The 15,685-nt window shown below is 41.9% G+C and overlaps 1 protein-coding gene across 2 annotated transcripts in view; it reads left to right on the plus strand.

The window, feature by feature from the left end:
* nkain4 (sodium/potassium transporting ATPase interacting 4) overlaps positions 1 to 15,685 on the plus strand; it is a 45,949-nt gene that overhangs the window by 11,909 nt on the left and 18,355 nt on the right. For both annotated transcript variants that reach the window (XM_079558526.1, XM_079558527.1), the window contains exons 2-4: positions 3,371 to 3,508; positions 4,604 to 4,684; positions 10,598 to 10,801. In XM_079558526.1, the coding sequence (XP_079414652.1) occupies positions 3,371 to 3,508; positions 4,604 to 4,684; positions 10,598 to 10,801 (423 nt within the window). The remainder of the gene's footprint in view (positions 1 to 3,370; positions 3,509 to 4,603; positions 4,685 to 10,597; positions 10,802 to 15,685) is intronic.

Consider the following 15,685-nt stretch of genomic DNA (forward strand, 5'->3'; position numbering starts at 1 on the left):
GCTAACTGCAGGCTAGTGCCACTTATGCAGTATTTACAGCCAAGTTTGAGTGAAAAAAATGATCTCCATTGTGTAATTGGATGTACAATATCCCTCTCTCCCTTTGTTTTTTCTGTCAGCGTAGTATTTACTCTCACGGACAATTAATGAGTAAAAAAACATAACATGCTACAACACCTGCAGTGGCACCTATGGCCTCTAGGGGCATGAGTTACTTAGTTCTGCTTTAACAAATAGAATTGTTTTTTTTTCCTAACCAGTAAAACCTTAATATTACCAAAACGGCTAAAATACCTCTTCATGAAATCATTTGCATTTATTTTGACAAAACAGCAACAACAAAGGATTCCAAACATCATCAATGGAAAGATGAAACCATGCATTATGTCGTGTCTATTTTGTTATTTTGTTGAACTTTAATGTGTTTAGGTATCCTTTAATGTAATGCATTGAAACAGACTATATTTTAGACAGTGAAGTCTGAAACGCATGCCTCTTTCATTCCTTTACTTCCAAATATGAATGGGATACACAAATCTCTTCTTTGCTGACTAACATAGTCATAAAATGATTCAGCGTGAGATCCCTGGATGTTAAAGCGTTTTTATGAGGCGTCACAGGATAATAAATAACATAGCAGTGTTATTTCGTGATATGTAAAGCTTACGCAATCTCATTTTAGACACATGTTTTTGATGTCTCTTTATAGGCTGTGATTTTGCAGAAGTTCCGAGTTTCCTTAAAGAGAGGCGAGCAGCTCCTCGTCTGCTGTGACATTTCTCTGTGTGAGTTTTATTGAGCTCTCAAAGCATGACCCAGAGACGTCAGGAAGATGTACGACTCTTGACTTTTCTTATTTCCTCCAGTCTTGTCTTTTTTTTTTCCGGGTAGAAAGACTCGGGCTGGTAATGGGCAGGGGAAGCACAGCCTTTGTCTGACACAACATTGAACAAATGTGTTTTCCTAATATTCCAGCACATTCTGGCTCATATGAAATGTTTTTCTATCTTTGCTTGATTTACTTCTGCTTGTAACTTGTTTGTTCAGGTCTAAAGGTTTGCGTAAAAGGGCACAACTGTGGTGGCATGAAAGGATGTCGGTAACAACTCTTGTGAGATGTTCCCACTGTCTGTAGAGGTCACAGAAAACTCATTTTAGACTTGATTTTCCTTTTCCTCTTCTTCCTTCCTCTCCCACATCTTTGAAGTCATACAATTTTAATTATCTTACTTTTTCAACATTCCCCTCTGCCTGGCCTCATAGCATTTTTCTATCATCTTCAATGAAAAACTCCATTACATTAAAAATAGCAGTCTTGTGTGCGTGCGTGCAAGTGTGTGTGTGTGTGTGTGTTGGTTTGGTGTGTTCCTGTATCATTGGGGTAGAGACGAGATTTCTCCTCATCCATCTTGTAGCGCTTGACTGGAAATGACATGTCGACACACAACAAAACATAGCTTGACATCAGCCTGGACGGACCTACATTCGATATTGGATGGTAGGAATTCTAATTAAAGGCTGTCTCCGCTTGTGACACAGTGTGGAATAATAAGCGAGGGGAGGCAAATAGGGAATAGTTGATTTAAGTGTTCAAAATGCATAGTTTTGCTTTTTGCAAGTGGATTGAATTATTTCTGGAGATTTGGTGGCCGTTGCTTTATGAAAAAAAATCTTACTACTGTGTTGACTTTACATAATAATTTCCCACATATGCCTCCGTGAAATACTGCTATGCTACCTATAAATGGAAATAGTGTTTGCCTGCATATTGAAATCACTAATAAGAAAACCTGCATGATATTTTCCTCTTTAGTCTATCGTGAATATTCGTATTTCTGTTGGATTACTGTACTGTATTCCTGTCAACTTTCCATTCATGAACTGATTTGGACGGTGTCTGTATTGGCAAAGAGGAATGGGCCCTTTGTGCACATTGTTTCTGATTTCAATAAAGCCCTGAGCTTTCCACTCTGGTATTATAAAAGTATGCCCTCACCTCTCATTAAACTCTCAATGTTCTCGAGGCCATTGGCAAAAACAGGGGAAACAGCTTGTCTTAAGCTCAGTGTATGTATGTTTGTTATTGTTTATTATGTCAAACCTGCACCCCATGGCAACCCCTTCAATAAAAGGCCATAGACTTCCGTTCATGCCATTATTGTCAGTTCAATATACCTAGTACACATGCAGACCAAGTGTGTACAATTATTAACTTCCATACTGTGGTACTACTTCACTACTTCAGCTGCAATTCAGGTTCTGCCTACTGTTGTTGACACTTAGTTATAGAAATATTTCAGGATTTCTGATATAGGGCCTCACTTCCTACTTTTCCAGAGTGTTGTTGATTTCTGGAGATTTTTATTCTTTTTTTTTTAAATTCCTGCAGTCCTTATATTTGAAGAGTTTAGTGATGCTAGTGCTAGGCTAGCGCATGTCTATGGTAACTAGTAGCCTGCATTAAAAACCTCTTCAAAATCATCGGTCAGTCCTCCAAACGTTGCCATATCTGATTTGTAGAAAGCTCCTTTGTGAATTCCACTTGTAGTAATGCCGGCCGCAGGTAAACAAACTACTGTAGATCTGGTAAACTGGCAGATCCTTACAACCAGGAAGCTCATGCTGCTCAAGTATAAGTTATTTTAAAGGCAAAATGGTATGTTTCAATAATTGGTCAGTCAACACAGACATTTATATCGGTAGTCTGGTGTTATAAGTGATTTGCCTCTGGTGCACTGTACTTGGGTCAGACTGATTTTAATGCAGGCTACTAGTTACCATAGACATGCGCTAGTCTAGCACTAGCCTATCACCACTAAACTCTTCAAATATAAGGACTGCATGATTTAAAACAAAATATGTATGTCTCCAGAAATCAACAACACTCTGGATAACTGGGCCCTGGAAATGAGGCCCAAAGTCAAAAATCCTGAAATATCCCTTTAATCTCAATGCAACCACTGCCTTTTTTTAATACTATTGCTACATGGTGTTACCTTCTCTTTTAGGTTGTCTTTAAACTATCCTCTCAGTCGTAGTGAAGCCTTAATCATCGACTGGACTGGGTTGAAACAGTTGGATGTGTTGCTTCTATTCACAGAAGCTTCTTCTTAGCTCTTGTGGTCACATTCTGGCCACATTCTTAGTTTCACTACAATGAATACTTCCTGGACAAATTAAAGCATTCACAAACATATTCCGGTTTTAGTAGTATCTGGCTTATTCACAGTTGGACTACGCAGTTCTGGAGATACAGTAGCCCTAGTGGGTAACAATAAAAACTGCCCATAGAGGTTCCCACTGTACGTTCCTTCACAAAAGGATTTGATGCTCATAAATCTTATTATTTTCTTTTTCTTTCCTTTTTCAGGTGTTGGCTTTGGAGAGACAGGTTTTTGACTTCCTTGGATACCAGTGGGCCCCCATCCTTGCCAACTTCTTCCATATCATTATAGTTATCCTCGGCCTCTTTGGCACCATCCAGTACCGGCCACGCTACATTGTGGTGGTGAGTATATTTTTAGATTTTCCTTGGCTAAGCGATCTTTAAATGTCTGGTCACGGAGCTGAAGATGTAGCTCGATGTTTTTGGGAAATTACCCGAGAGGGTATACGGTGAGGGTGTGGAAATGTATTGGTACATTGTGTTGGATGGAAAGGAAGCTGAAAGGTTCATGGGGCAAATAAGACAAAAAATATTGGTAACGACTGCTTAAGATGTCAGTTAAAGCATGCTCATATTAGTTATATAAAGTTTTTTGTAGCTGACAGGAAAAGACTGAGTTAGATAAAGTAGATGGATGAAAGGAAACACATAGATGAGTGGGCAAACAGGATCAGACAGGGGTTAACGGCGTCGATGCATTGGTTTCATTGTGTGAGGAAAATGTCCTGATCCAACATGTCCGTCTATTATGGAAAAGTCGTTTATCTTCACCCTCGACACAGATGACATTTAAACACACACTTTGGCATGGTGACTCAGTGGATTTCACAACCGAAACACTGATGACTGTTCCTTTCTCCCCCTGCACATTCATGTATCTGTCAGCGCCCTCACTGTGCAAACCTTTCACATCACAGTGGCCATAAACTGTATCAGCCCTTCCTTTAAACTTGTAGTCGCTGGAGGGAAAAGATAAAGCAAAATCAGCACTGTCAAAACAACCTTCCATTGTGCACTTTAGTAATGTAGGAGATATATATTCACTGCTCTACACTTACCATTGGTTCTCAACTGGTTGGTTAGGAAGTTGGTCGCAGGAACGTTTTCAGTTGGTCACATAACTTTTGCCTGTAATCAGTGTAGTAGTTGGATGTGTTTTTTTGTCCTTCTGATGAATGAACATAAGTGGAGTTGTTTGCTCCTAAACATAGACTAACACATAACAGAACCACACTAAATGTTGTCTAACATTGTTTAATTGGCACCTTTCGTACTTGTTTTAGTGGTAAGAGAGTACCCGGTGGAAACCTACACATAATATCTAAACTTGACACAGAAAGGCCCCTTCTGGCTCTGGACTGAACCAGGACCTTGGCGCTGTGAGGACCTTGGCGTATTCTCCGCACCACTAATCTCTCTCTCTCTCTCTGTCTCTAGTACACTGTATGGGCAGCTCTGTGGGTGGCCTGGAACGTCTTTATCATCTGCTTTTACCTGGATGTAGGAGGACTGTCCAAGGTGAGACTTTCACACTATTCATTTGTCTGCTGTTACGGGAAACTGCTCCATCCAGCTTTGGGGAATGAAGCACCTCTAAATCTCTTCAATATTATTGAGTACATGCTGTGAATAGGCGAAGAGTTAAGTCCAGGGTTAAGGTCATCAAGACTGTTGGCTTTTTGCTCTAAATAGTTTGATCACTGATAAAGATTGGAATTACTCAGTAGTGGGTAAGGCTTATAATGTTACACCTGATATTTTCACTGACAACATGTTGGTTCAGTACTGAAGAACAAATAATTGACCTGGCAAGAGCCAGATTGATATTACATCAACCTGGAACCGCGCCGGCTGGAATCGTTCAGGGAAAGTTATGTGTGTTTGTTTTATGTTTTGCAGCACCTTGTGTTTTTTGTGATCACCGCATTTTTAATTAGTGTCTTTTTTGGTTCTGTCTGTGGTTTTAATCTCACAAATACCGTGAGAATTCAACTTGCTGGCAAGGTAACAAATAATGAAACTCATGAAAAGTTTCTTTCAGCTTCAAATTTGGTACTATCTGCTTCCCGTTTGCTTTCATTATTTGCTGAACAGTTTTGTGAATTATGTTAATTATAATATTGAAAGAATTTATTTGTCAATTTGGTCAAATTTAATATTACACAAACACATGTCATAGTAAAGAGTAGACTGATTAAGAAACTCTTCGAGAAGAGTCCACATTATTGCTCCACAGCCCTTGGAGTATTGCCTTTCTGCTTCCTCAAGAAAATCACTCATCCTCAGCTCAAGGTAATCTGCATTCAAGCGAAACTCGCTGGAGTAATCACTGTACAGTACACGCTCAAGCACGAACTGCACAACTGATTACTTCAGCATAAAATTAGTACTGTAATAAATATGCTCAGCTAATTTCATGACTGTAAAGGCTCAACTCGGTCATGTGAGTTACAGCTAGTTTTATTGTTGTCCACATGCACTAAGATAGTATATAATATGGTATATAGTACATAGTACATAGTACATAGTATAGTATTTATATAATAATATAAAAAAGCTTTTAAAGCTACCCTAAGCTTATCCATTGTCCGGCACGGTATTGTTGCATTCCCATTGCATTGCATCGCTACCTTTAAAACAGCGTGCTATCTTTGTCCCGCAGAAGCGGAGACTAGCTCCATGCCTCCCCGCCCCCCAGTACAGCCCCAACACACCCCTCACCTGCCTCCACACCATGTAAACACAAACATGTGCAGATATTGCAAAATAAATGGAAATGTATGACTAACGCAGTCAGAATTAGTGTTATGGGAGAAGTTTACTAAAGATAGTGTGAACTGAAAAATGTCTGACCGACAATATTCAACTACATTTATTGGGGATTTTTGATCTGCCTTCCCGCCCCATTGCCTTCATGACCATTGAGAATAATGAATTCAGGTTGGCAGCATTCATTTCACAGCAGTTCATGCGTCCAAATGCATTTCAGAAACACCTTCCGAGCTCTGCTGACTTTGTCATTGTTCGATTGACTCCATCAAGTATGTGCTGTCCCCATGTGTTATGTGTGTGTTTTTAAATGTGATGTTGTGTGTGTTCATGTAAGGGTGTGTGTTCATGTAAGGGTGTGTGTGCGTTTGTGTCTGAATAATGAGGCTTGGAGGGGCCAGCTGCTCGGGGCTGTGGTTTGGGCATTAACCGGACAGATGGAGGCAGCCCGGGCTCCCCTCTCTGCATATGGAGGCCAGGAAGAGAGCACCCGCCCCTCACACCCTCACACACACACACACACACACACATACACACACACACGCACACACACACACGCTCACACTCACACAAGACCCAGTCATACCAGGCAGTTTTTATCTTTAGCCAAAGTTATGTTCCTCCCGTCTGGTTTGATTTCAGCAGCTTTGATATGATTTTAAGCCTAATATTAGGAAAAGAGATTGCAGGTGCTGGGGTCATGATTCCCGTGCTCTGTCACCTCCTATTGATCTTTACCCCTCCCCCATGGTGCAATATGGACAGACAGACGGCTACAGCAAACACAGCTTTGATTTTTAACTGTCCACATGCCTCCCTGGGCTTTATTGAAGACCACACAGTTAGGAGCTGTACTGTATGTGCTTCTTTCTTCGCAGTCAAAGAGTTCACTTTGATTTATGCTTGATCGCTGCATATCTGTAGATTCATGGCTATGATTGGCTGAAAAGAATAGTAGTAGCCACGTCTATTCTGTCATTGTAAAATATTGAAGATCTGACTGCTACAACTCACCGTCCTCCACAGTAAAGCTGAATATTTTAGGACATGTGATATTTTCAGTGTGGAATGGGTGCATGCAAACATTTTAATGACAGCCTCCAGCTCTTGAATATAATGGTACTTACTGAAATTATATTGGATTCTCAATTTTGAGACAAACCGATAATCCATTTTCAATTAGCGATGCATTTTGCTGTGCACGCGCTGACATCTCATCAATATCGGCCTATTTGAACCCAGACACAAACTTGATTATCATCACTTTCTCTGCATTTCAAGTTATTTAAAAGTCAAAGAGAGACTAACTGCTGTTTTGAGAACGCCATATCATCAGCTACCCTTGAATATGATACACCAGAATTGATCGATGCTTCTGTGTGGCTGCCTGAGAGAATAACAATAACCCTCCCACAGTAACGTGCCAAAAGCCTCTTGACTATTGATGTGCAGTGGTCAGGACTGGGCCTACAGCTTACACAGAAATGGCTTCCCCTGCTCCCAGCCTCAATCAATGGCATCTGTCACATCATTAGTCTTCAACACTCCGACCTTCACCTGCCCTTGTTTGGGGAAGAAGTTTGATATGTTGATGATAGAATTGTTGACACTATAGGAAGCGAGTGAGCAGAGTGCAGTTTTTCCACTATTGGCTGTAGTTTTACTTTGCCCGAAGGTTGTCTGTGTGGCAAGAAAGTCCTGGGTTCGATTCCTGAACTGCACTACTCCACTTTTTACAATAGGGTCCAGTCTTCTTCTTTTCTCTTATTTTTTTTTGAGACAGTAAAAAAAAAAAAAAAGGGAAATTAATGCCAAATAATCCCAAATTCATGGGCATCAGTGTATTTTGGTGGAGAGGGCCAAGAGATTTCCTGACATCCCTTGGCTGTGTTAATAATGCATGTCTTGTCACCGGGGGGCTGATGCAGAGGCAGGGTTGGATTGCTGCATTGGGAGATTGATTAGTGTGAGTATCTATTCATTTGTACGTTTGGTCTCATATGACTGCCTGCAAATCAGTATCTGGATGAACAAGGCTTAGCAGCTTGTTTTAGAGATGAGGATGTGATTGAGATATGCCTTTTTTATTTTTTATTTTTTTTTACAAAATGCTTTGTTTAAGGGGTGGAAAGTAACTGGATTAAAAAAAAATGTTTTTACTGAATTTGATGTGGTTTAAGTTTATTTTTTTCAATTTGGGATTTTTTTCTTTTTGTCCTAATTCTTCTACTTGAGTGTTATAAAGTCAATTTGAGAAGAAAATGCATTTGTCTTTTATGTATATATTATTTCAGTTGTGTCATTCATGCCATTGAATTATTTTCACTCTAAAATACTCATAGAATGAAATTGAAATGTATCTTTTTTTATCTTCCATTCCTTAAATCAGAAATACCCCCTTTCCCATGGCAATTCCTACCCAGCCCAGTGCCAGGTCTTGTGTAGTCGAGTGTTTCCAAGGGTCAGATCAGGGTCAAACAGGGTCAGCCAGGTACAAGTTTTGGGACCAAGCTCAGCCTTGGGCCAAAGCACACTGAACTGATGCTAACGTGATATGAACAGACTGCTGGCCTCCGATTTGCCAGAGGAGAGAAGACAGCCCTCACTAAAACAGGCAGGCTAGACGAGATTGAATATTTATAACATCATGCCGCTGTTGAAAGAGGTGTTAGCATAACATCTGCATGTAGCTTACCTTCAATGGTTCATATGTAGCGGCTGCTTTCCTTCAGTATGTGCCTTGGCACCTCTGAATAATTCCACAAACCCCACCAAAAGACATTGTTTGTCCACAGTATTCTCATCGCAACTCACAAAAACTTTTCATTGTTGTTCTGTTGTTCCTTCAGTAATGTGTATTAGTGATGAAAATGTTATTGTCCATCCATCCATCCATTTTCTTCCGCTTTATCCGGGGCCGGGTCGCGGGGGCAGCAGTCTCAGCAGAGATGCCCAAACTTCCCGATCCACACACACCTCCTCCAGCTGTTCTGGGGGGACCCCGAGGCGACACCAGGCCAGCTCGGAGACATAGTCCCACCACCGTGTCCTGGGCCTTCCACGAGGCCTTGTCCCACTAGGACATGCCTGGAACACCTCCCGCGGGAGGCGACCAGGAGGCATCCGAAACAGATGCCCGAGCCACCTCAGCTGGCTCCTTTCGACGTGAAGGAGCAGCGACTCTACTCTGAGCTCCTCCCGGGTAACTGAGCTCCTCACCCGATCTCGGAGGGTGCGCCCAGCCACCCTGCGAAGGAAACTCATTTCGGCCGCTTGTATTCGCGATCTTGTCCTTTCGGTCATTACCCAAATCTCATGACCATAGGTGAGGGTGGGAACGTAGATCGATCGGTAAATCGAGAGCTTTGCCCCCCGACTCAGCTCCCTCTTCACCACGACAGACCGATACAGCGACCGCATCACTGCTGACGCCGCACCGATCCGTCTATCGATCTCACGCTCCATCCGTCCCTCACTCGTGAACAAGACCCCGAGATACTTGAACTCCTCCACTTGAGGCAAGGACTCCCCACCGACCTGCAGAGGGGAAGCCACCTTTTTCCGGTGGAGAACCATGGCCTCGGATTTGGAGGTGCTGATCCTCATCCCGGCCGCTACACACTCGGCTGCAAACCGCCCCAGTGCGTGCTGAAGGTCCTGGTTCGTTGAAGCCATCAGAACAACATCGTCCGCAAACAGCAGAGATGAGACTCTGAGGCTCCCAAACCGGACACCCTCCGGCCCCTGGCTGCGCCTAGAAATTCTGTCCATAAAAGTAATGAACAGAACCGGTGACAAAGGGCAGCCCTGGCGGAGACCAACACGCACCGGGAACAGGTCTGACTTACTGCCGGCAATGCGAACCAAGCTCCTGCTGCGGTCATACAGGGAACGGACAGCCCTTAGCAGAGGGCCCCGGACCCCATACTCCCGGAGCACCCCCCACAGGGCACCACGAGGGACGCGGTCGAACGCTTTCTCCAGATCCACAAAACACATGTGGACTGGTTGGGCGAACTCCCACGAACCCTCGAGTACCCGATGAAGGGTATAGAGTTGGTCCAGTGTGCCACGACCAGGACGAAAACCGCATTGTTCCTCCTGGATCCGAGGTTCAACTATCGGCCGGATCCTCCTCTCCAGCACCCCGGAATAGACCTTACCGGGGAGGCTAAGGAGGGTGATTCCTCTGTAATTGGAACACACCCTCCGATCCCCCTTTTTAAAGAGAGGGACCACCACCCCGGTCTGCCAATCCAGAGGCACTGTCCCCGACCGCCACGCGATGTTGCAGAGACGTGTCAGCCAAGACAGTCCTACAACATCCAGAGACTTAAGGTACTCAGGGCGAATCTCATCCACCCCCGGAGCCTTGCCACCAAGGAGCTTTCTCACCACCTTGGTGACTTCAGCCCCGGTGATGGGCGAGCCCACCCCCGAGTCCTCAGCCTCTGCTTCCTCATTGGAAGACGTGACGACGGGATTGAGGAGGTCCTCGAAGTACTCCTTCCACCGCCCGACGACATCCCCAGTCGAGGAAAATGTTATTGTCTTGATGGAAATGTTAAACGTGTAAAACCATTCGGCGCTGCATACAGAGTGGAAGTGTCCTACGTGGAAAGATGACATCATTGTATTCATTCATTCATTTTTATGTTTCAGGATAGTGACTTGCTGACGTTCAACATCTCAGCTCATCACTCATGGTGGAGTGAACATGGTCCGGGGTGCGTCAGGAGAGAGCTGCAGCAGGCTCCAGGGGTCCGCACCACGGCTGAGGCCCACTCCTACATCAGCGTCATGGGCTGCATTGTTGACTACCAGTACATCGAAGTACTACACAGCAGTACACAGATATTTGTGGCTGTAAGTACAAATTACATAATGCACAACATTTTAGGACATTATTCTATTGGGAACTATAGGTCAACAAATGTTGTGTTTTTTGTACTCATTAATTGCCCTTGAGAATAAATACTGCGCTAACAGAAAATACACAGGGAGAGAGGGATATTGTACATTGTGCCACAACTCAATAACACAATGGAGATATTTTTTGTCACTCAAACTTGGCTGTAAATACTGCTAAAGTGGCCCACAGTTAGCTTTGCCCTTTAATCTGTTAGCCAATTCTTGGTTATTCCATTAGTGTGTATTGCGCCTCCGGGTCGGAGCAGGGAAAGCTGCAAATGTGGTTTTCTGGCCAGAGACACCAGGGGGAGATGAAAGACACCCCCCAATCATACCATTAACACTTGTATTACCCCCAGAGGGACTACGAAAAGGATTTATTGAAGTAAACAAGTTACTGAGCACTGCTTTAAGGTGTCCTCATTTTGATGACTTAGCCCAGGATTTAGTTGATCTGAATTCAGAAACTTATGGTCCCACTCACACTTCTGCACATTTACTCATTATGCATGATACAAGCGTGAACAAGCCACTGACTTGATCTTGAAAACTACAAACTTCTATTATAGACTTCATACAGAGTGATTGGCAGAAAGCTGACGGTTTTATTTCTGCCTTTAAGCACATTTCTCAATATACTGGCACTGTGGTGTGTTATTATGTGTGTGAATCCAAGCTTGCTTGACTTTACTGCTCCCTAAATGAAACATTGATCGGTTGTTTTGTCTGGGAGAGCAGCTTAGACTTGCCAGCTGCTAACAGGTTCCTCTGACATTGCAAGGGCCCTTATTGTCTTTGCTCGGTTTGAAACGCCGACACACACATCCTGCCGACATGTACACACACTGTTCCTTTGGTCGACTTCATGTTGAACGAGAGCCAGGCTTGTTCAGATCACAGTATTTGAAACACTGAAGGGCTTACCGATTTCTCGTTTTTGCACTTTCTGATTTACCCAGAATTACTATTTTCATACACATGATGCAGTTACAAATTCAGATACAAATTGAATGGGAAACATGCATCGATCAGTGCTTGACCAGAAACTCTATGCCGCAATTGTGCTCTCAAAGTGGCCATTAGATTCCAACTAGACAACTGTGTACATGGGAAAAGCACAGCATTGTTTTTAACCAAATAGTCATTCACTCATTAAATATCACCCTGTCTTGCAATGATACCTTTTGGCCCAAGTGAAAAACACCATGTGGGTAATTAATTGGCGGATTGGTAGACTGTGTCATTCCCATCACCCCACAGAGAGTGGCCATAAAACAGTTGAGGTCATTTAACAACCGTATATTTTTTTCACTCAAGACTGGCTATTTGCAAATGATTTGGCCCAAGCATGAGCAATATCTTCTTTCGGTAAAGATGTAATAACCACTTATACTTTTTCTATTTACAAAACCCACATGCTTTCCACAGAGATGTACTTTTAACCACTTTTTTTTTTTTAATGAAAGCAGCACGATGGCTGAGTAACACCCTCACAGCCAGTGGTGAGCTGCGAGCTAACTTCAACCCAGGGGTTTTATGATAACATAATTTAGGCAGACGCTCTTTGCATTTGGAGGTTTGGCTCGAGTTATACAAATTAAATAGAAATTAGGAATTTACTTTTTACAGACCAGGGCCAAGTGCAGCCTTTCCGAGTGGGGTTTGTATGTTTTTCTACACTGCTCCCTAGAAATTACCCAGAAGAAGTTGAAGGATGGGTCAAAGGCTGAGGACAAATAAAGGATAATAGGGTCTATGAAAAATACTGACCCCTTGTGGATGGAGTTAGTATCTTTCTGTTTCTCATAATAGTATTTGCAGATTATATACAGTGCTTTCTTTCACCATTTTTGATCATCTCATCAGTGGTCATTTGATCTTGGGAAACAGACAGGCAAAGCTAGATAATCAAGTGGTGCACCCCTTTGTCTTTGTAAAATGGGTTTTCAAGGTCGTAGTGAGAGGCTATTAAATATTTAGTCTGAGCTCAGAGGACTATGTTTCATTAAGATGAAAAATGTGGACGGGTGTGCCCGTAATGGAGGCATCACTGTCATCTGTCAGCTACCATTTATCAGGGGAGTTTATGCAAGAAATGCCCACATGTTATTATCTATAGACCAAGCATGTTACATTAGAACTTCTACTTGAGCGATTATTACCAATGACTCTGTTAGGGCTGCACTTAATACATAAATCCATAATTCATCATAATAACTAGCAGGCAGCTATAATACTCAATAACTTGCAGTGTCCTCCTGTAAGTTTCACTGATAACTTGAACATCTCAGAGTGAAAAACATTTCCACTGAGGGAGAGAATTGTGTGAAACAGCAGCATCAGCAAAAGGAAATATACTGTGCAAGATGTTATGTTTGGTTAACACTGGGTGCATCTCTATCTGACAGTAGTGAGTTCTTTTAATGCCTTGTAGAGTGTGTTTTTCCAATATTGTCTTTTGTGTAAATGTGCAACGAGGGGATTAAAGAGCTGATAGAGTCAAAAAGGCTGTTGTCATTCCTTCGTTCCATTGCACACTTCCTTTTGTTTTTGTCCCTTGTCATAATATCGCTGTTAACTTCTGCACTTCAGTCTTCCTGTCGCCCTTTCCTGTTCCATTGTTTGGCTTTCACTTATGAACAAATGGTGCGCTTTCTTCTTTGGTTAAATTATCGAAATAACTGCCTAAGTAAACTATTCATTTGTAAAAGTGTAGAATGTCTTGGCCTAGATCATTGTTACTATGTTAATTGAACTACAAAACACTTTTTTTTCATTCAGGCAAGCAATGTATTGAAAATCATTATGTGTTTGCATAAGGTGATTTGTTTATCAGAGTAAAGAAAAGATCAAGAATACTGCTCAAAAAAACTAAACTAGACACTCTATGACGTGTGACCAATTTAACTTAAAAGGCTTCTGAGTTTAATAAGATACAACACTGAAACTTTTACTGTGTTCAATTTAATGTATTATGTCCAAAAACAGACACTTGGTCTTGGATTAATAACTGCATCGTGTTTGGCTCCTGGCTGTGTCAAAGTGCAGTGCTGCAGAGGGAGGGGCTGATTGGAGAGGCCCCTGGGCAGCAGGGCGGCAGCTTAGACAAACCAGTGATTAGCTTGGAAGGCAGCCGTAGCTATAGGGTCAGGTGTGAGTGCGTGTGTGCATGTGTGTGTGTGCGTGTGTGTGTGTGTGTGTGTGTGTGTGTGTATGAACCCCACATCACCCTTTTCTCTCAGGTCACTATGGAAGGTCTGATAGCTCAATTAGCCTGTGGAGATTGCATTCTGATGCTTCTTGGGGACACATCAATACATGGAATATATGTTAATGAGGGGAAAGGTGTTTTAACATAATTTACTCTATTTACGCTATATGTTGGTGTTTATTTACTTGATTTTCCAAATAGAACAGTATTATACATGTACAGTATGTAGGTTGTTGTCAAATGTGTACATTCAGTGGATGAAATACTTCAATTATTCCTTTGTTACTTGTAAGTTTTGAGCCTGGCAGTGAACAAAACCCCTATAATCTGTTTCCCATATAGATTGTATTTAGAATTGAGCATAAAACAGGACAAACAGCTTGTTACTGGAATAGGTAAGACAGTCATTTTAACATGATAATACACAAAAGACATAATCTTACATTGACAGATAAGATTATCGCAAGATCTGAATTTTCAATCCACTGGTGGATCGAATCAATCGCACGGCACTATTGCCATGAGTGGGAGGGTTTTACATTTCCTGATAACAGCAAGCACTTTTATTGATACTAGTGTGTGTGGTTAACTCGGCAATGTTACAAAAACACGAGGCTTGCACAGATGTTCAAGCATGAATTAACAAAGTGCACATGATCCGAGTAGCAACAAGAGTCTGTCCTCATCACGTTCTTCCCAGATTGATTTTACTGTGATAATTTTATTTGCATTGTGATATCAATCTGGCTTTTAATAATATTTAAAAGACATGGGGTCATTAGTCACTTCTATCGGTGCCAGTCCCAAGCCTTGTCAAGTGGAAAGTGGTTGTGCCAAGAACATTATTGTGCATAAAACCCATGTACAATGATTACAACAATGATTTTCGGTGGTGAGTGGGGATGAGGTATAACCATATCCAAATGTTAAGGAACAAATGATTTGATATAGCATTTCAGATTTCCTGTGTACTGCACCAAAGTTATGAACAAAATTAAGATTGACATTATTATATTGAAGTGTGCCCCTTTACAATGCCGTTTAAAGTGATTCCCAGTGAGGGCACTGAGTGCTGTGTCAGTCTCGGTTTTGCACGTCTCAAGCGCGTCACTGCAATGCCACCATATAACTCAAAGGGCCTCGATGCCAGGAGCTTTAATTGTTAATCTGTTTTGCAATGAAATGGATTCGGACGGATTAATTTTATTTTCAGATTTGGTCTTTTGAAAAGTTTGTTTTGTCACAGAATGTATCATGTGTTTCTCTGATTCTGGTTCATTCACCTGTAAATTAGTAAAAATGGTAAATGGTCTCAATTTATATTGCCCTTTTTAACCTTCATACCTTCCAAAGCACTTTACGGCAAGGAAACAGTCACCCCCAAAATAGCGACGAAAGCAAGGATGACAACAACAACAACAAAAAATGGGACAAAAAAACGGTAAAAGAGCGACAAAAATGTGTCGAAAAAGTAATTAAGTAAGTAAAAAAAGCCACAAAAAACGATAAAAACATGCCAGAAAAGCAACAATAACACAATAAAAAGTTACGGAAGAGCGACAAAAAAGTGACAAAAAACGTGGCAGAAATATGATTGTTTTAAAAAGCATTAAAAAACCCTACAAAAA

The sequence above is a fragment of the Gobius niger genome, assembly GCF_951799975.1.
Source record: "Gobius niger genome assembly, chromosome: 6".
In the NCBI taxonomy this organism is placed as follows: domain Eukaryota; kingdom Metazoa; phylum Chordata; class Actinopteri; order Gobiiformes; family Gobiidae; genus Gobius; species Gobius niger.